We start from the raw sequence: 21,967 nt of genomic DNA on the forward strand, positions 1-21,967 counted from the left end.
TGGCCCAGAAGAGCACCCCTTGTGTCCACAGTGCACTGCCTAGCTGTAAAGAAGCTCTGGAAAGAGCGGGAATAACACATTGGTAAGCACTTTACTAAGTCTCCACTACACCTTTTTTCTAACCCTGGCCTGTAAATGTGTCTTCATTTGTCTTCACTCTATTATAGAGGATGTAATTGTTTATCATCTATTTTACTTCACTAGACAATGAGGCTAGGGAACAACTAGATCAATTATTTTCCTGACTAAATTCCATAAACACACAAATAAACGTGACCACAGAAAGTTAGATGCATGCCTGCTCAATGTTAGGGAGAAATCCTAACTCCCAGGTATGGCAGCAACCTCAAAAATATATTTAACTTCATATGAAAAACCACCATTTATTCAACATCAACAAATATTCACTTAATGTTTCCCATATACCAATCAAAATTCCAGATACTGAGAAAACAGCAGTAATTGAGAAAAACTCAGGCCTTCTCATGTAGTAGTTCACATTCTAGTAGGGAAAAACAATAAGCATCAGAAACAAGAATTATCAAAAAGAATAATGCCAAAAATAAGAAAATATCAGTAGGAGAGTTACTGTAAACTGGGTGATCAGATAAGTCCTCTAAAAATATTTGAGTGATATAGGAATAGCAAGAAGGGAGACTGCATTAGAAAATCTAAGGGAAGAGTATTTTTTTTAGATATCTCCATTTTATTTACTTTTTTATCACTTACATACAATAAAGTGCATAAATCTAAATTTATAACACATAAATCTTTAAGTGTACCACACAAAAAAATTACGTATATCTATAGCCAGATTAAACCATTCAGGTCAAAATATGGAATTTTTCTAGTGCTCTCAACGAAGTGGGTATAGAGGGAATGTACCTCAACATAATAAAGTCCATATATGACAAGCCTACAGTTAACATCTAAAATAAAAAATCCAAGTTCATAGATACAGAGAACATATTGGTGGTTGCCAGAAGTGAGGGGTGGGCAAAATCAGTGAAGGGAATAAAAAGGTACAAATTTTTATCTATAAAGTAAGTCATGGGGTTGTAATGTACAGTATGATGATAGTTAATAATACTGTATTGCATAATAGAAAATTAATAAGAGAATAGATCTTAAAAGTTGTCATTACAAAAAAATAAAATTCTATAACTAGGTATAGTAGCAGATGTTAACTAAACTTACTGTAGTGATCATTTCACAATATATACAACTATCAAATCATTATGTATGCACCTAAAACTAATAAAATGTTGTATGTCAATTATACCTAAATTTAAAAAAAAAACTGACAAAGCTAATTTATGGATATAGAAATCAGAAGGGCAGTTATCTAGGGAGGAGGGTACTCTTGAGAGGGGCCCAGGAAATCTGCCAGAAGAGTGTTTTAAAAGGAGGGAATAGATAGTCCAAAGTCCAGAGCAAACTTGGTGTATTCAAAAATGTAGAATTTTTGTATGATATCTCTAAATTATAAATTCCCCTATATCTAGTTACATGTGAAATTATCTTCTATCAAGGACCATATGTGGAGCTCAAGATCTCCTCACTTTTATTGAACTCACCTCTACATTGTGTAGAGTTAAAGCATAGTTCCCAGCATACCTCACCTTATCAATCACCAACTGTTAAATGCCTTAAATGTGAAAGAAAAGCAGCTATTACTGTAGGTTTTTAAAATATCTGACACTCTTAATTTTAAATTTTATAATTTATTAGAGAAAAAGGCAAAAATATATAAAGTGTTAATACAAAAATTTAAAAGCAATGTGTGGCAAGAATAATACATACCTCAAAACAGTATAAGATTAATTACCAAGTAAAATTATCTACATAAACTTTTATTTATATATTGCCATAAAATCAAGTTTCTTTCTGGTTAAGGGAAAGTGATAATGAATTTTCACTATATTTGCAGGATAAAATGGTATATTTATTTACACTATGGAACATTACTTGACAGTAAAGAAGAAGGAGAAGAAGAGGAAGAAGAAGAAGAAGAGGAAGAAGAAGATGAAGAGGAAGAAGAAGAAGAAGAAGAAGAAGAAGAAGAAGAAGAAGAAGAAGAAAATTATACCTTTTGCAACAGTATGGATGGATCTGAAGACTATTCTTCTAAGTGAAATAAGCCAGTCAGAGAAAGACAAATACCATATGACTTCACTTATCCGTAAAATCTAATGAACAAAATATATAAACAAAATAGAAACACACTCATAGATATAGAAAACAGACTGACAGCTTTCAGAGGGAAGGGAAGTTGGGGAGCTAGAAGAAAAAGGTGAAGGGATTAACAAAAACAAAAAAAACAAAACAAAAAACCTCGTAGACACAGATAACAGCATGGCGATTACCAGAGGGAAAGGAGAGTGGGGGGCGGTAGAAGAGGGTAAAGAGTGGATAAATGAACTTGCCTTGGGTGGTGAACACACAATACAATATACAGATGATGTATTATAGAAGTGCACATTTGAAAACTATATAATTTTATTAACCAACTAGAGGCCCGATGCATGAAAATTCGTGCAAGAGTAGGCCTTCCTTCCCCTGGCTGCTGGCACCAGCTTCCCTCTGGCACTCAGGACCCTGGCTGCTGCCCTCCTCCAGCCACCCGCAGGCACCCGGGACCCAAGCTGGCTTCCCTCAGGCCTTGGCTTGGTCAGGAAGGATGCCCGGAATGACTGATGTCTGGTCTAATTAGCATATTACCCTTTTATTATTATAGATAGATGTCACCCCAATAAATTCCATAAAACTGAAAAAAAAATTTTTTTATCCTTACCCAAGAATATTTTTTCCATTGATTTTTGGAAAGACTAGAAGGGAGGAAGAGAGGGAGGAAGGGAGAGAAAGAGGGGGAGAGAAAGTGGGGGAAGAGAGAGAGAGAGAGAGAGAGAGAGAGAGAAAGAGAGAGAGAGAGAGAGAGAGAGAGAGAGAGAGAGAGAGAGAGAGAGAGAGAAGTCAATGTGTGAGAGAGAGACATCCATTGGTTGCCTCCTGCACATGCCCCACCAGGGCTGGGGATCAAGCCTGCAACCAAGGTATTGACCTGAATTGAACCCAAGACCCTTCAGTCTGAGGACTGACATTCTAACCACTGAGCAAAACTGGCTAGGGCCAGAATATTTTTAAAAATATGTTTTTAATGATTTTTGAGAGAGAGGAAGGGAAAGGGAAAGAGAGATAAAAACTTCAATAAGGAGAAACATTCATCACTGTCTCCTGTACCCTCCCCGCTCCTACTGGAGATTGAGCCCACAACCTGGGCATGTGCCCTGAACAGAAATCAAACCCACGACCTCTTCGTGCATGGGACAATGTTCAACGAGCCACAATGGCCAGGCAGGGTATTTACAAGATGAGTGTAAAATATGTTTTCATGTCAGAAAGGAAGTAAGCTATCAAACACTATAATAGCATGGTCATAAGAATTTAGCCCACTTGAGGGATTCCCACTAGCCAAAGAAGAAACAATTTGAGCATCAAAATAATAAATATTATTAAAATACTTTTTAAATAATATCTTCAATGACATAAAATATACTTAAAATTTTAACATCCATGAGTTCATAAACATACTTAAAAACTTGAAGGACATTAGAACACTAACTCATTATTCTGAAAACTAGGAAATAAAGGAGAAAACTATACATTTACCCTAATCTTCTTGTACAGATATTTAATGAGGCAACGTTATTATAAAAGAACTTCTGTTAGTAAATGTAGAATGAATAATCAAATTAGAATATCACCATTTTCAAACTCTAAATGAAATAATGAACCTATGTGATAATCATCAATGGCTGCTAAAACCATTAGCTGAAAAATCCATGAAAAAAAATTATCACCAACTTTATCAGTTTGATAACATCTGAACTCAATAACCAATTATAACATGACAAAAAGAGACAACCAGACAGTATTTGCCTCTTAATGTAATACAACAGGAAGGAAATAATAACACCTATGAAATGTTTTTGGGAAAAAAAGGTTTAATCTGGATAGTCCTGTAGATTTAACTACCAATTTACAAGAAATACAGAAAAAGGACATCATAGGTATACAATTTTCAAAATTCAGAATGTGGGAAATTCTATAAAGCAAAAGATGATCAAATCATCAAATGTAATGTGGAGATTTTGAATAGGTTCTGATTTGAGTAAAACATGTAAAATAAAATTTATGAGATGACAAAATTTGATACTGAATGTCTCATATTACAGAATTATTGTAAAATTTAAGTTGCATTAATGATATTGTAGTAATGTTTTTTAAATACCTTTTATATTATAGGTATCTATAATAATAAAAGCGTAATATGCTAATTAGACCAGACAGCGGAACGACCTTCAGGACAACCTTCTGGGACGAAGCTGGGGTTGCAAGGCCCCTTGCACGAATTTCATGCATCAGGCGTCTAGTATATTCATAATCCCAAAAGTTTTATTCTTAAATATTAGTAAAATAACATGGTATCTAGAAATTACTTCAAAAGAATCTAAAGGACTGGAAGATTATATATTAATAATTATTTATGCTACATTACTAATATATTAACTTCTTTACTATTTACTTTAACATATGTTGGAATAGCAAGATTAGATATTCCAAGTGAATTAACTAAAACTTAGTATTTCTAACCTCTTGCCTAATCACTGAAATCATTAAGGACTGAAGACAACTATTAAGGGACAGAAGCATAAATAAAGCTAAAAAGAGCAGTTATGAAAGTACAATGTTGATGGGAACATAAAACTTCACTGTGATAAGCTTCTAATTGAGATATTGGGTAGTTAGACAGACAAGAGCAGAGTAGAAAGGATAGGCCAGGTACAGAAGGTCACCAGGGCCAAAGCTCTGGGTGCCTAGCAACAGACAAAACCGGAAACACCATATTGTAGGGTGGGACCTTGCCCCCAGGGTGACTGTTCCTCTCCTTGAATATCGCTGGCCATGTGGTTTAGAACTCCTGACTCCTTAATTGTTGCTGATTGCCCAAGATACAACTTAGTAAAGAAAAAATCTGGAAGTTAGAAGACTGCCAACACCTACCTTTGTAATCTCGGACTCACATAACTTCTGTAGGTTTTGGAGCATAATAAACAACGGCGGCAATAATAATAATTGTGTCGAGGGTACTAGCTATAGACTTAGCACTGCATGCATTATCCAATTTAAACCTCACAGCAACCCACGAAGGTGTGTTGTGGGCACTTGGTATGTACTTTCTACTGAATGAGGTGGGCATCAACACATGGCACCATTTTTCACATGAGGAGGTTGAGGTTCAGAGGCCAACAACTTACTTAAGGTCATGTACTGTAAAGTCTTGGTCCAAGTCATATTCCAATTTTCTTTAACATGAAAAAAAGAATACTTTGAACACTCCATTGCATTGGACTCTATCGACTGGTGCAAATTACTGGAAAACTTAAGTTCATTCCACAGACCTCGAGATTTCCAAGCCAGCACCACACTCTACACATCTCACCTGGAAGAATCACCAATCCTTCACTCACCTCCTGGAAGCCCGTTGTCCTAGCCTGGAACTCTTGTGCAATATGACTGTCTTCCCCCAAAACCCCACCCCTTCTAGGGTGGTGCACAGCCTTGGACCTTCAAACTACATCTCCCATAAAGCTGTGCGAGGTCACCGGCCCTTTACCGGAAGTCAGGAAGGTTCTATAGGGCTCTGAGAAGAGTAAGTATGGGGTTCTCCTTGTCCCCTGACCACGTCCGGGTTTCCGCTGTTCTGGTCTTCACTTGGTTAGTAGCGGCAGTGGCGAGTCAGTCATCGCCCGGTCAGGGGCCGGGGACCCGTCTCCATGCCTTCGGCCGCTTCCCCCCTGCCCACCCCCGCGCCTTCGCCGGGCCTGCGGGTCCTGGGGCGCAGCCTCGCCCTGGGAGCGGGCGAAGGAGCGGTGACCCCACCACCTGGCCCGGGAGGGAGCGCAGCGCCGCGGGGGCCCCCGGGGGCCTTCCCAGCCCGGTCTCTGAAGTGGTGAAAGGAAAGGCTGCCTCGGATTTGGTTTCACATTAAAAGAAGGACTCATAGTAGTGGCAAGAAAATAAACTGTTTCGGGCATTTGACCCTTTGAAGAGACCGGCGTGGGTGGCGCCTGATTGGTTAAAGGACCATCCTGAGTGCCCAGGGAAGGGGGTTCCTTAGGTAACGGTGGGTGACTTTGGGGACGGAGCCCCATTCAAGGTCTGCCCTGCCTCCCCTGGGCAAGCCATGGCCCCGAGTTACCAGCATCAGTAAAAGTGGACGTTGGTTTGGATAAAATCTAAGATTCTGTTAAATGAACCCTCAGAATAGGGGTCATTGGAAAGCAATGTCTTGGAAAGCAAGGGCAGCATTTAGGTAACTGAATCACCCCATCCTGCCTTCCAGTCCTTACCCCATGGAGGACCTGTCAGGGAGAGACGAAAAGTAAATGGAGCCCTAGAGCCGGATTCAGAGTTGGCCCTGCTTCTCTGGAATGAATAATGGTTCTATTTCTAGATAGCTTTTATGCTGAGAAAGCTAAGGGGGGAAGTGAGCATTTTAAAAACCTTTCTCCTGAAAATACTGTGCTGTCATGAGCCTCGCACGGGGGCTGCTGAATGGTACTGTGTTTTGGAGGACAGTTTTGCAGACACCTGGAGTGGCCTGTGGGGATGGTGAGGAAGTGACCATGACTTCATAAATGAGGCAGTGAAATATTGCTTACAATAAACCTAACTAAAGGACCTATATGCTGAGATTTTATAGCAAATAAATTTAAGAGAAAGGCAATTTAGAAGGGAGACTACACATGAGTCTGTATATAGCAGTGCTTCAAAACAAAGTCCTTAAAAGTTGTGTATTATAATATTTTTAAAGCATTTAGAAAGCTCAATATGAAGACAATGATCAGGTAAGTTTTAAAGTAAATCTAAAGAAAAATATTGTTTTCTAATACAGAAGTCACTTTTAATTACGTTATAAACATATTCATTATTAGGTCTTATTCAAATGTTTATATTCCTGTGAATATATTTCCCCTACTTATAGTTTTTACCCACTTACTTATAAGTAGTAGAAAGATATAAACAGAAAAGGTAAACAAAAATAAAGTTACTCTCTTGCCCATTTTCCCCCTACTCATACTATAAAATTAATCTGCCAAATTTGTAGTGTCAGAACCGTAAAGACAACTGCTTTCAAAAAATATGGATTGTAACCTTTCCTTCTTTTTAGCATAAATATCTATTGCTTAGAATAGTAGAAACCCAAATATTTTCTTAACTGCATTCATAGAAAAAAAATTATACATTAAAAAAAGGTACTTTGAGGAATTCATAGACAACTGAAACATGAACCATTTCCACCAAAAATAGTTCAGTTTTTGCCCTACTGCATTTAACCCATGTTTAGGCAACATTTATTAAGAGACATGAAACAATTATTTCCTGTATTTTTTTTCTTACTCAAACAGCACAGTATGACAAAGCAGACCAAGTTAAGGGTTTAAAAAGTTTCTGTGATTCAAGGGTAGACAAAGTGACCATTAGAACAGTGTCTAATAGATAAAAAAAATATGGTCATCTGATTTATGACAAAGATAATGCTACAGTGCAAAAGGACAAGATAGTAATTTCAAGAATGATGCCAAGTCATATGGATTACTCTATAAGATAAAAATGTATGTTGACCCTTACCTCTCACCTTGAAAAAAATCAATTCCAGATAGATTGCAGAGTTGTGCAAGGAAAAGCAATACATGGTTTTCATGAGAAACTTAGCTTTTTAATAATTTATTAAAGGTTCTTAATTTCTCTGAGGACAGGGACCTGTTTCTGATACTGCATATCTAAGGGAAATACTCCTTGTCATCTGCTAAAAACTTCTGCCTTTACTTCTATCTGCTTTAAACCCTCCTCCCATTGAAGTATGTCTGGTCTACTTCAAATACCTGCTTCTCTTTGTAAAGCTGTTACCTGGTCCCTCTCCCAAGAATATGGCCCCCTCATCTGTATTACCAAATATCTGTATGTTATGTATATATCCCTCATGTTGAATTATATTTAAAATTCCCAACTGATGACAATTTTGAAATGTATGCTGTGATGACAGTTGACTGCTAATTACCTTTTGCTAATTATGTTTTAGAAACCATAATTATTCTAATTATATCAGCACTCAGATAATGTTCAATCATTGATATGAAGAGCAATTGCAAATGAGTTTTTTTCTATTTTCTTTTTTTTTTAAGGACGAAATGTCTTCTATAAAAAGAAATCCAAAGCAAGAAATAGTTTCCCAGTTTCACTATTCAGCTGCAGAAGGAGATATTGCCAGGTTAACAGTAATACTGAGTCATTCTCCATCTCTCCTCAATGAAACTTCTGAAAATGGCTGGACTGCTTTAATGTATGCTGCAAGGAATGGGCATCCAGATGTTGTCCAATTTCTACTTGAGAAAGGGTAAACATTTGAGGCTATACCACCTGAAGGATTATATGGTTTAATTTCTGGGTTACATCTTTTCTTTTCAAACTTTTCTTGTAGCCATATTTATATCATTGGACTTGTAAATAACTCATTGACCAGTTTTGTGATACAAAAATGTAGCATAATTTCTAACTAGAAGCTTGTAACTTTTTTTACTCCGGAATTAATTTTTCATTCTTAATAGCAAAGCAAAATTACGAGTTAGTCTAATATTTTTATCCAAAAGATAAAATGTAAGTTTACCCACTGTAACTACCATGAATCCCTTGTAGAATTTTAATTTCTCATAGTACATACTGCTTTTTAATTTTATAATTCTCCAGGAAATTGAAATGGCCACTATCTATAACTTTTCATGATTTATGATTATTTCTTTTAACCTTCCCACTTGTAAATTATGTACTAAATGAAGAAAAATCTATGTAAGCATTAAATAAAGAAACTATAATATGCATCTGAAAATATTAACTACTGAAGAAAACATTTGTTTCCTATTATATTTTTCCTTTTATCTATAGGTGTGACAGATCCATTGTCAACAAATCAAGGCAGACTGCACTGGATATTGCTAAATTTTGGGGTTACAAGCATATAGCTAACTTACTAGCTAATAATAAAGGTGGGAAGAAGCCTTGGTTCCTAACCAATGAAGTAGAAGAATGTGAAAATTATTTTGGCAAAACGCTGTTGGACCGGAAAAGTGAAAAAAGAAATAATTCTGACTGGCTACTAGCTAAAGAAAGCCACCCAGCCACAGTTTATATACTTTTCTCAGATTTAAATCCCTTGGTTACTCTGGGTGGCAACAAAGAAAGGTCCCAACAGCCAGAAGTCAGGCTTTGTCAGCTGAACTACACAGATATAAAGGATTATTTGGCTCAGCCTGAAAAGATCACCTTGATTTTCCTTGGAGTAGAACTTGAAATGAAAAAAGAGTTACTTAATTATACTGGGGAAGTCCCAAGAGAAGAAGAAGATGGGTTGGTTGCCTGGTTTGCTCTAGGTATAGATCCTGTTGCTGCTGAAGAATTTAAGCAAAGACATGAAAATTGTTATTTTCTTCATCCTCCAATGCCAGCTCTTCTGCAATTGAAAGAAAATGAAGCTGGTAAGAAGTGAACACTATACTTGTATTGATAATAATCTGGTCTTTGGAACTCTATTGGAGTTGTATGTATCTACAGTTTCTAGGGGCATGCTTTTTTCAGTAAGCAATGAATTTAAGCTATATCTTCATTAGAAACTTTATAAAGCTCTCACCCTAGGGGACTACTCTCCTGGGCAGTTACAGCAATTTTAATCAGCTAAGACAAATTTCCCCAGAATTAACCCTAAAGCATGATGGTTTCATTTGATTCTTCAGTGAATAATGATTGAGCGCCTGCTGTACAATGAACATGATGGCAAAGACTTGGACTATTTCGTTTTTTTCTGTTGCTGGGTATGCCAGTTCATGTGGGGCCTTTCAAGTCATGATAAGCAACTAGGGGTGTTAGTCTAAATTCCATTTAAATATTATAACCTGACCTATGTTTAAGAAAAATAAACAAAAGCCGTCACTTTGGCTGTTTTGTAGATCATGAATTATAGGCAATTAAATATGGAAGTCAGGAGTCTTGTTGTGAGGTGATTAGAAATTACTGTATCCCAGGTAAGATATTTTATTGGCTTAGATTAGTGGTGGAGTGGCAGGAAAGAGAGAGTTTGAGATATTATGGAGGTAGGACTGATAGGGCTTGATCAGTATGTTGAGACTATTATAAGTGAGAGGGAGATGATAGTAACCTGGACTAAAACCTAAACTAAGGTGATAATACTAGAAATGGTGAAAAGGAGGTACATTCAAGATATATTTTTGAGAGAAAATTGACAGTACTTGATGGAATGAGGATAGAGTATATAATAATGAAGGGAAAGGAATGACTGCTAGGCTTGAGACTTTAGTAATTTGGTAAGTAATGATACTATTTTTTAAATAAAATAATATAGGGTGATGAGTAGAGCAAGGGAAGCAGGAAAGAGTAAAGTAAGTAAATCAAGATACTAGTTAAAGTAAGTAAATCAAGATACTAGTTTTGGGCATGCTAAATTTCAGAGGATATTAGAATCTGGAGAGAGGAGAGGAGAGGTCTGAACTGGTGATACCCATATGGGAGTCATCAACACAAAGATGGTTTTTGAATCCCAGGAAACTGCTGAGATTACTTCAAATTGAGAGCAAGTAAGAAAGAGAATCTCAGAATCATACCTCAGTCCCTCTCAATTTAAAGGTCACGTAGAAAGAGAGGAGCCATCAAAAGTGATGTTGACAGTGTGGCCAAGAAAGGGGGAAGAAAACAGGAGACATGGAAACCATGAGAGCAGAGTATTTTTTGGAGGTACTGGTCAAATGCATTGAATGCCGTTGAGAATATAAGTAAGACAAAGACAAAGTTTCGTGGGTTTTTTTAAAGCTCTTTGGTTTGGAGAGTATGAAGGTTTTGGTGAATTTGACAAGAGGAGTACCAGTGGAATGGAAGAAAAGAAGCTCGGTTATGATAGATTGAGGAGTTAATGGGAGGTGATGAAGGGGTCACTTGTCAGTGTTCCCCTTCCCTTAGGTAATGGGGAAGGCCCTTCCAAGGATATGAATGTTGTAACAGCATTATTTTTTTAATATTATGTGCAGTTCCCAGTTGTAAACAGGATAGGTTCCACAGTGACATGGACCAGTAGTGGCTTAGCCAGTCACCAAGGTAGAGATGGGTACCAACAGTTTGTAATATTGCCTTTTTTAGTTCAAGTCCAAGTTAGGAACAACCTTTGTAACATATTTTTAGAAAAGTTTCCATTATAAAGTCACTATTTGTAGAGTCACTATACACCTTGTATGTCCAAAATTTCAAAATCACCTGCAGTAAAAGTCTGAGCTAATACAGTGTGTAAGATGGATAGTAACCTGGACTGAAACCTAAACTAAGGTGATAATACTAGAAATGTCTTAGATGAGTTATATTTTATTAGTTCAAATTAAAGTTAAATCTAATTTCATTTGTCATATGTAGAATTAAATCTTTTACTTTTAAAAAATGTACACATCATAAAAATAGGAATACTAAACTCTTGATCACACTGCTATTCAGAAGTATATTATATGACTTAAAAACATTTATACCATATGTCTTTATTATGATTCAAGAATATTTACTTATATATTAATTTGTTTATAATTTGTCACAGAATTAAAACTTTTTGTTTTTCTCAAAAAGGAGTTGTAGCTCAAGCAAGATCTGTTCTTGCCTGGCACAGTCGATATAAGTTCTGCCCAACCTGTGGAAGTGCAACTAAAATTGAAGAAGGTGGCTATAAAAGAGTATGCTTAAAAGAAGACTGCCCTAGCCTCCATGGCGTTCACAATACATCATATCCAAGAGTTGGTAAGCCTTTTCTTTTCTTTTTTTTCTTTTACAGTGAAATCTCAGCCATCTGGAATCTTGAGAAATAAGACATTCTAGAAAGACAAGATTTTCAGTTGCTGAGAGGTTGACCTTTTTGTTAAGAGCATGTTTAATTTAACCGTTAAGTCTATAAGTATTAAGTTATTACATACTTGCATGAATTTTAAGTAAAGGACATTGTACATAATTAGCCATTTCTTAACTCTGGGTTAATCAATATGAATTTGATGTGTTGAGATACATGATTTCAAAAGCCCACCAATCTGGGTCCACTTAGTTCAGAGACACCAAAAAAGAAGCCCCAACAATTTAGTGCCTGTTTGAGGCATCACCCAAGCAGTACAGCCTGGAGCTAGCTTCTCATAACTGCTGGCATCTGCCTATACTTTCTCTGCTCCTAATTGCTTTGAGACTACTGTTGATTTAGAAATCTGATAACCCAGCCCTTTCAAACTGTGAAAAAGAATAGACAGACTAAGTAAGCAACACTTGAAGAGGTCTCCTATGAGTAAGTAAAGTGCATGGCTTAGTGACATGTATTTTTACTGCTCAGGAACCTTTTACATCTGATTCCTGGATCTCAGTCATGATATAGAGAGGATAATTCACTAGATTAGTGACATCTGGAGACATGAACTGTATTTAATTTATATGTATATGTATTTTTTAATAGCTTAAACATAATCACAAAGCCACCTTAGCTTTTAAAAACATTTTATTACGGATTAGGATGGAAGGGAAAGAAAAATCCACTACATTTACTATGGTAAAATTAGAATTTTATTCATGCCATGTATTATCTACTCATATTTTTTTCTTATAAAAAAAAAAAAAACTAGTGACCCAGTGCACGAAATTCATGCACATTAAGAGGGGATTAATTAGAGGAAATAATTTAATATTGCTATTTGCCCTTTCTCTATAATAGAAGTGTCAGAGATGAAAGCAAATTAGTAAAATGTATATGAAAACCTTCCTCCTATCAGAGTCTGGGGTTCACCACAGGACCCAGAGTCAAGTCCCCACCCACCCACAGGCGCCTCAAAATTGTGTGAGACCCAGACCCAGCCAGCCCCCACCCACATTGGGCTAGATTCAGACCTGGCCATTCCCACCCTTGTCAAGCCCCACCAGGCAGGGGACATAGCCTCAGGTCCTCTGCCCCGGTGCCAGGACGGGGAGGGGGGCGTGGCCTAAGGTCCCCTAGCCCAGACCAGGGTGGGGGGTATGCCTTGAGGTCCCCTGTCAAGCCCTGCCAGGTGGGGAACATGGCCTGAGATCCCCTGTCAAGCCCCGCTGGGTGGGGGGCATGACCTGAGGTCCCCTGTCAAGCCTCGCCAGGCAGGGTGGGGCGCAGCCTCAGGTCCCCCGGCCCAGCACCGGGAGTGGGGCACAGCCTCAGGTCCCCCGTCAAGCCTCACCAGCATGGGGGTGCAGCCTCAGGTCCCCCATCAAGCCCCACTGGGCGGGGGGCACGGCCTGAGTTCCCCCAACCAAGCACTGGGGGTGCACCTTGAGGTCCCTTGTCAAGCCCCGCTGAGTGGGGAGCATGGCCTGAGGTCCCCTGTCAAGCCCTGCCAGGCAGGAGAGTGCAGCCTCAGGTCCCCTGGCCCGGTGCTGGGGTGGGGGCGTGGCCTGAAGTCCCCTATCAAGCCCCACCTGGTGGGGGGCACGGGCTGAGGTCCCCCGGCCTAGCGCTGGGGCGGGGGGAGCAACCTGAGGTCCCCTAGCCCAGCACCAGGATGGGAAGCGCACCTTGAGGTCCCCCATCAAGCCCCGCCAGGCGGGGGGCATGGCCTCAGGACCCCTGGCCTGGCGCTGGGGCGGGGGTCATGGCCTGAGGTCCCCCGGCCTGGTGCCAAGGTGGGAGGTGCGGCCAGAGGTCCCCTGTCAAGCCCAGCCAGGCAGGGGGGTGCAGCCTCAGGTCCCCTGGCCCAGAGCTGGAGCGGGGGGTGCGGTCTGAGGTCCCCCAACCCAGCACTGGGGGTGCACCTTGAGGTCCCCTGTCAAGCCCAGCCAGGCAGGGGGGCGCAGCCTCAGGTCCCCCGGCCTGGTGCTGGGGTGGGGGACGCAGCCTGAGGTCCCCTGTCAAGCCCTATGGGGGTGGGAGAGGGTGTAGCCTCAGGTCCCTGCTGATTGCTCGTTAAGGCTCCTTATGGGAACTTGGCTTCAGCTGTGGGTGCAGCCATCTTTGTGATGGAGTGATGGTCAATTAGCATATTCCCTCTTTATTAGATAGGATAAGAGCCCTACCTGGTTTGGCTCAGAGGTTAGAGCAGGGGTGGGCAAACTTTTTGACTCGAGGGCCACAATGGGTTCTTAAACTGGACCGGAGAGCCGGAACAAAAGCATGGATGGAGTGTTTGTGTGAACTAATATAAATTCAAAGTAAAGGAGCGGAGGGGAGAGCAAGAGAACCCTCCGCTCTTTCGGCTCCGCGGGCCGGATAGAACAGCTGAACAGGCCGTAGTTTGCCCACGGCTGGGTTAGAGTGTCAGCCTGTGGACTGAAGGGAGCCCAGGTTCGATTCCCGTCAAGGGCACATGCCTGGGTTGTGGGCTCAATCCCTAGAAGGAGGCATGCAGGAGGCAGCCAATCAATGATTCTCTCTCATCATTGATGTTTCTATCTCTCTCTCCCTCTCCCTTCCTCTCTGAAATCAATAAAAATACATTTTTTAAAAAAGGATATGCCTAGCATACCATAAGTACACAATAAATGTTATTAAAATGAGGACAAAAATGATCTTTTAGCTTACTGACAGTATTCTATATAACTTCCCTAAAATACTGTCATTAGGCAGAAAGAAACAATCTCTTGTAACTAGACAAGTCTTGTTCGTACAGTAGATATACCTTTTAATTATCCTACTAGACAGTGACTGTATATACAGAATGAGTGGAAATTATTTTTCCTGTTATTCATACATATGATTTTTTTTTTAATAGACCCAGTAGTAATCATGCAAGTTATTCATCCAGATGGGACGAAATGTCTTTTAGGCAGGCAGAAAAGATTTCCTCCAGGCATGTTTACTTGCCTTGCTGGATTTATTGAACCTGGTAAGCTTTTTAAAAATAATGTTTCTAATAATTTTTATTTAACGTATAATAACTTACAAATAAATATTTTAGGCAGCATTTGAGAAATAATCTTTGATAAATTATTAAATAAAACCATTACTTTTACATATTTTCTGTGTATTTTAAATGATACAACTTTTGTTTTTACTAATGGAATAATTTTGTGTTTTAAAAATTCAATACTTGCTCTTTCATGTATCTTTCATATATTGCTGTTATCCAAGATATCAGCATGATTTACACCTCACTTCCTTCTGTGCTAGACTCAGCTGTCATCTTTTCAAATAGACCTTCCCTGATAGCCCCAAATACATCCGTTAGCCCCATAGCCTGCATTCACAATCCCTGTTATCCTGCCAGGTTTTTTTTTTTTTGCTATAGCACTCATCACCACCTAACATGGTATGTATGTATGTATGTATGTATGTATTTTTGTATGTATCTATTTGTCTATCTCTATTTATCTGCTTTTATCAGAAAGTAAGTCCATAAGGGCAGGGACTTTGTTTTATTCATTGGTGTGTCCCAAACCCTTAAAACAGTGCCTCTTACATAGTAGGAGTTCAATAAATATTTGCAGAATAAATGAATGAATATATCTAATTAATACATGTTTAACCTCAAACTTCCAATATTAATCTGCATTACTAGATAATAATAGTAATAAATATATATTAGAGCCACACTCTGTTCTCAAGGCTTTGCATGTATTAAATCATATGATCCTCAGCAGTTTTATAGATGGGGCACAAAGGCATAAGGGCTGAGTAACTTGCCCCAAATCAAGCAGGTAGTAAGTGATAGGGCAGGGACTTAAACCTGGGCTGTTGTCTCTGAGTCCATGATCTTAATCACTCTGCTGCTTCTTGTAGCTCTGGATTACTTTTTTCACTGCTGTATAGTATTCCATTTATGAATATCCTGCAATTTATTTATTCTGCTATTGAACATTTATTTCAAAGTTCTTGCTATTGCAAGCAACACTGCAATGAATATTTTTATACCATTCCTTGTACACATTTGCAAGAGTTATCTAGAGTATATATACCTGAGAGTATCATTGTTAGATCATAGGATATGAGCATCTTAACCTTTTTAGTTATTGCCAAGTTGCTCTCTAAAGTGTCCCTGCCAATTTACATTCCTTCTGGCAGTACATGAAATGTTCAGTTATTCCAAATCTACACCAAGTTAGAGTTTTCAAATTTTTAATTTGTCATTCTGGTGGATATGAAAGTGTCACTGTATTTTTCATTTTTATTTCCCTGCTGATGGAGTATCTTTTCCAAATGTGTAATAGGCATCCAATTTTCTTTACCCCTGAGTTGTACATGTTTATGTTCTTTGCCTGTTTTTGTTTTTAGTTGTCTATCCTTTTTTCTTATTGATTTTAGGAGTTTTAAAATATGTATTGTATGCTAATCTTTATTTTGTTATGATCTTGCAAATATCTTATGCTAGTCAATGACTCATCTTTTCACTGTTTTTTGTGAATATAAGTTGTTAATTTCAATATAGGAAATATATTAATCTATTTGAAAAAGAAAGCTATATTTAAAAAGCACAATATTTCTAAACTTCCAGATAAACTTAACTTAGAAATCATTCCCTCTATCCTAATTCTCAATTCCAAAAATTCAAAATATAAAGTACATTTATAGGCATCATTTTATTTTATTAAAGCTGACTCAGCAGTCATCTAGAGCCACTTTCAGCCTTTTTCATCTCATGGCACACATAAACTAATTACTAAAATTCTGCAGCCCACACAAAATATATTTTTTGCCAATCTGACAAATAAAATATGTATAATCTTGATTGATTTACAAAAATATAATAGTAACTACCTCTCCTTTTTGTTCCTAAGTGACTTTTTAAAAAATCAGGTACCTTATACTTGTATATAAGGATTTCTGGTACAAAGAATTAACCAATCAGGCTGAACCTTATTATGCAGCATGACCAATAAGATGCACCTCTGTTATATGACATATGTTTATTGTTCAAGACAGGCATTCACATCGGTCAGTTATTGTTGTGTTGGCTGTTGTCGTGTTTCACTTGACAGCCTAAGGGAAAAGAGGTCAGTGCCCCTAACTAAATAGTCATGTATTGCATGTTTTAAAAATTCTTGCAGCACACCGGTTGAAAATTGCTGATACAGAGGAAAATAAAAGAAAAACGCTGAATTTCACTTACTGTGGTTTTTAAACTTTTAGTGTTATATGCTTTCTAACTATTTTGAAAACAGTTATCTGTAATAATTGACAACATAAGAAAAAAAAGTTTGAAGATCTTAGTGAGGAAAAGACTAGCCATTAAAAAATAGTTATAATTTATAACTATTTAGTGATAATATATTAATGAAATAATATATAAAGTATTTACAGTGTTTAGCCAAAGGTAGGTGCTAGATAGTTGTATATGTTATTTTTTTTAATGTAACTAAAAATTTGGACCTTTAAGACATGAGAAGTTTGTTGCTGTTTTGATTTTGTATGTGGTCATAAACTTTAAGAAATAATGTTTTCTTGAATTCCAATCTAGTTTTAGGCTTCTGCTTTCTGATTCTTTGAACTGGGTTTCTGTCCAAAGTGATTGCCAATGTTTGAACCATTCCTAGCACAATATGTACAGGGCATGTTCATCAGCTACTTGTTCTTTTGCCCCATTTGATTAGGGGAGACTATAGAAGATGCTGTTCGGAGAGAAGTAGAAGAGGAAAGTGGTGTCAAAGTTGGCCATGTTCAGTATGTCTCTTGTCAACCATGGCCAATGCCCTCTTCCTTAATGATTGGTTGCTTAGCTGTGGCAGTGTCTACAGAAATTAAAGTTGACAAGAATGAAATAGAGGATGCCCACTGGTTCACTAGAGAACAGGTAAAGTTCAATTTAATTTCCTTCTTCTATTGATTTTTCTCTGACTGTATCAGTTTAAGCATGCAGCAAAGATACTTGTTTTCAGCAAGTTGAATGAATAGCTATGGCCTCTCATCATGCATGGATTACAGTGTAATTGATGTGTTAAGTCATTCTCTGAGATTCTTCTAGTAATGCTGATTCTGTGCCATTTTCTAATATCAAATGCCATTCCTTTAGGTTAATACCTTTTAATGGACTTAAAATAGGTAACCATTATATCAGAGATGAAAAACAGAAATATTGTTTTTAGACAATTTATATTTTAATATATAGCTTTAAAACAGTTTTCTCTAAAAAAAATCTATAATAATAAAAGTGTAATATGTTAATTAGACCAGACGTCCTTCCACACGACCTTCCTTCCGGACAAAGCCACAGCAGGCGGGGGCTGAGGCAGAGGCCCCTGGTCGCAGTGGCAGAGGGAAGGGGCCAGGGCCAATGCCCGTGCATGAATTTCGTGCATCGGGTCTCTAGTATCAGTATAAAAAGCTTAAAATTTGTGAAAAGTTCTTACTCAATTTAAAATATATTTAAGGATAAGAAGACAAAACTCACAAGAACTTTTTGAAACATCATTAAGTATTATAATGAGAGATAAATTACTTGTCTGTATTTTGTATAACCCAGAGTATTTGTGTAGAAAACAAATGGATACACTGCAGTATTGAACACCTGAAATCCTTCTGACTATGTCTAAATAAAATTAATTTTATTTTATGCTCAAACTCCAAAAGTAGAAATTAGATTTTTTCCCAGAATTTTTTAAAATGGAACCTATCCCAGAAGTTGACTTTACTTTGAAAATAAGTGTGGAGCATATACTTAGCTTTTTCATGACCTTATTTTCTCGAATATTTTAAAAATTGAATCACAAACTCATTGAAGCAACTAAAGATGCTGTACTAAATTTTGCATGTTGAATATGGATGTTAATCACTTTTTACTGTTGTCATTCACTATAAAAGTTCTCACATTTAAGTTGAATTGTATAAGCATAGAAATAATATTTAAGTATGAGAGTGTTGAAATCCTAATACATTTTATTATGTGTATTTTAGGTTGTGGATGTTCTGACCAAAGGGAAGCAGCAGGCATTCTTCGTGCCACCAAGCCGAGCGATTGCACATCAGTTAATCAAACACTGGATTGGAATGAACCCCAATCTCTAAATCAATAACTAGACTTTGACTGAGTACTAATTGATTTCTAATACTACTTATTTCCTCACATGATATTAGAAATGTTCACTGCTCTTTAGAATGTCACAACACAAAATACCATATTAGGTGTTTAAAAATATTTTCAAGTATACTTTTCATCTTAACCACAGAATTCTTAACTTTATAAATTACAACATTGCCTCAGATTTTGTTAAATCTGGATCAGCCTTCTGTAAACAGTCGTTTTTTGGGTTTTTTTTGGTTGTGCTCCATAATTTTATCTCACAAAAGCATATTGCTAATAAGAGATACCATGTTGTAAAGAAGTAAGTTCTAAAAATGTAAGTAACCTAAATTCCAGCACCTTTTGTAAGCATTAGACCAGACATTAAAGACCCAATACTGAAATTAAACATATTCAAAAGGAATTCTCAAGTAGCAGATTTAAATCTCAAGATGTACATCTATATATATAAAATCCTAATATGCAAATAGACCGAACGATAGAACAACCGAACATGAAGTGAGCTGACCACCAGGGGGCGCACGTGGAACATGGCGGGCATCAGCAGCAAGTGGCAGAGCGCAGAACATGGCCACGGTGGTATGGTGGAGCAGGTGAGCGGGGGAGCCAGACCAAGGCGGGGCGCCAGTCGCTGTCATTGGGGTGAGCCTATGGTGGTTGCTGAAAATTCTTTGTTCCCGTGCACTGCAGTCCCGCCCAGTGCTTGCACCCACTGCCGGCACCCGGTACCAGCCCCGATCACTCAGTGCGGTCAGTGGATGCAAGTGGTGGCTGCCAGCCCCGATTGCCCCTGAGGGCTTCTCCACCTCCCCCTGCTCCTGAGGGGCGATTGGGACAGCATCTGCCACTCACACCCGCTGATGGTGCCAGCCCCGCTTGCACCCGCTGCTGGCGCCAGCCCCAGTCGCTCTGCACTGTCAATGGGTGTGAGCAGGGCTGGCGCCTTCAGCGCATGGGAGCAGCGGCTGCAGGAGTGGGCCTGCCAGCAGATGGAACCAGGGGCCACAGTGGGAGGGGCGGGTGGGAGTGCAGAGGATGGGCCGAGACCTGCCCCTGTGCCCAACACAACCTCACGGCCCACAGTTCCTTTCAACATGCATGAATTTGTGCACTGGGCCCCTAATATTTAATAAAAACCGTGACTATGTCATATCTTTTTTGAGAAATTAGACAAAATAATTTTAATGAATTTTGAGCTTGCTTTTTTAATCTTTCCATTACAATAAAGTTTCAGTTATCAGTAGCTAATTTTTTTCTCATCTTCCCACTGTAGTAAACTTTTTTCTCCTGGTTCCATTGTTCTAGCAGAGGTACAGTTACAGTGCTGCTACTAGTCTGTTTCATCAGTGTTAAGAATTTTCTATTTTGATAACTCTACTAGTGATCAGAATAAGTGGGAGCATACTATTTTATCTAGGACCTCCTCTTTAAACCTAAAATTAACCTATCAATCTGTTAGTTCTACTCAAAGTCTTAAGACAAATCGGGATTCTATGCTTTTTCACTGAAATTAAACATATTTGAAATGAATTTTCCTCAAAGGTCAGATGGTATATAAATCCCAGATAGCTTTACATATTTTTTAAAAACACTGGCTTTATGGCAGTTTCTGATATGGGTTGTATCTGCATTAACAAAAAATTGTATAACCATTACTCATTTTATTAAACTCAAATATAACATTTTGATTTTAGCCTTAAATCATCACATTCTAAGAAGTCTTTGTAAAATAAATATATCTTAGAAATGAATCAGTAAGATTCTAGAGAAAGTAAATTGTAGTAATTCACAATTTTGCAACAAAGAACTATCACATTTTACAAGGCTGTTTTGAGATTGCCTTAAAAGCTAATGGTTAAATATATAAATTTATATAATTTGGCTCTATACTATAGTATGTTAGACTGGAAGAGAGTTTAAGGATAATATAGATAGTTCATTGCCCTTCTTTTATGGATTAGTTAAGGTAAAGGAAATCCTAAAAAGTGAATTTAATTCATTAAAGGTGAATTCAAATAATTTATGATGAAAGTTACACAATTACACTTTATAATTTTTAATACAATTAATTGTAATTACAATTAAGTAACTTAATTACAACAGTCTCTACTGTGTAATCTAGTGCAGGATTCTCCCTCTCATAGGAAGTAGAAACTATTACTAAAAGTATTTGCAGGATAAATCAAAGTAACAGATGATAACAATAAATTTAGTTTACCAAATATTGTTAATTAACATTTTAGATACTAAAATTTATTAACTTAAATAATTTTATTCGATAAAACTTTATTTTACTGATAAACAATGGTTTTCCTAATAATTGATGAAGACTTATTGATAGCAGGACTTTAGACAAAATTAAGACACAGGACATTCAGATACATAATAAAATCTGAACTATGTTCATATTTAGAAAATGATTTGCCTTGATTATTATGAAGTATAATGACGTAAGGTTCAGTTTTATTTCGAATGTACTTTTAATACTTATAGATCCCAAGATTACATAAAAAATTTCAGGTTTCCATAATGTTAGGATAGCAAAGTAAAATACAAAGTATCAACAAAATGTAGTTATAAATTTAGTTTTGATATTTAATCCTGTACTCAGGGAAAATCAGTATCTAAGTAAGTTATTGTTTTAAGAATTATTCTTATATTGCTAACCTCTGAGAGGTGAATAGCTACATTAAGTAGAAGGAATAGCCAAAAAATGGTAGCGGTTCAAGTGCCATGAATGTATTCTAATGGAAATGAATGTAACAATAAATTAAAAATTTTATCTGTTTTCTGTTTTGTGTGTTATGTGTGTTCTTTAATGTTTTGATAAATGTCTTCTAAAAAAAATGGAA

At 37.5% G+C, this 21,967-nt stretch overlaps 1 protein-coding gene across 1 annotated transcript; it reads left to right on the forward strand.

The window, feature by feature from the left end:
* Positions 1 to 5,662: 5,662 nt before the first annotated feature.
* On the forward strand, positions 5,663 to 21,908 carry NUDT12 (nudix hydrolase 12). Its single transcript, XM_080682461.1, has 7 exons — positions 5,663 to 5,713; positions 8,250 to 8,461; positions 9,007 to 9,596; positions 11,737 to 11,904; positions 14,874 to 14,987; positions 17,689 to 17,888; positions 18,989 to 21,908. Exons 2-7 carry the CDS (start codon positions 8,256 to 8,258, stop codon positions 19,097 to 19,099), a joined length of 1,389 nt encoding a protein of 462 aa, XP_080538587.1. The 5' UTR covers positions 5,663 to 5,713; positions 8,250 to 8,255; the 3' UTR covers positions 19,100 to 21,908.
* Positions 21,909 to 21,967: the final 59 nt, after the last annotated feature.

This window comes from Plecotus auritus (genome assembly GCF_963455305.1).
Source record: "Plecotus auritus genome assembly, chromosome: 7".
NCBI lineage: Eukaryota > Metazoa > Chordata > Mammalia > Chiroptera > Vespertilionidae > Plecotus > Plecotus auritus.

Bases quoted from the DNA above. Each gene is read 5' to 3' on its own strand.
- NUDT12 (XM_080682461.1), top strand. From the start codon at position 8,256: ATGTCTTCTATAAAAAGAAATCCAAAGCAAGAAATAGTTTCCCAGTTT. The intron at 9,597-11,736 runs GTAAGAAGTGAA...TTTCTCAAAAAG, and splicing joins ATTGAAAGAAAATGAAGCTG to GAGTTGTAGCTCAAGCAAGA. The intron at 11,905-14,873 runs GTAAGCCTTTTC...TTTTTTTAATAG, and splicing joins TACATCATATCCAAGAGTTG to ACCCAGTAGTAATCATGCAA.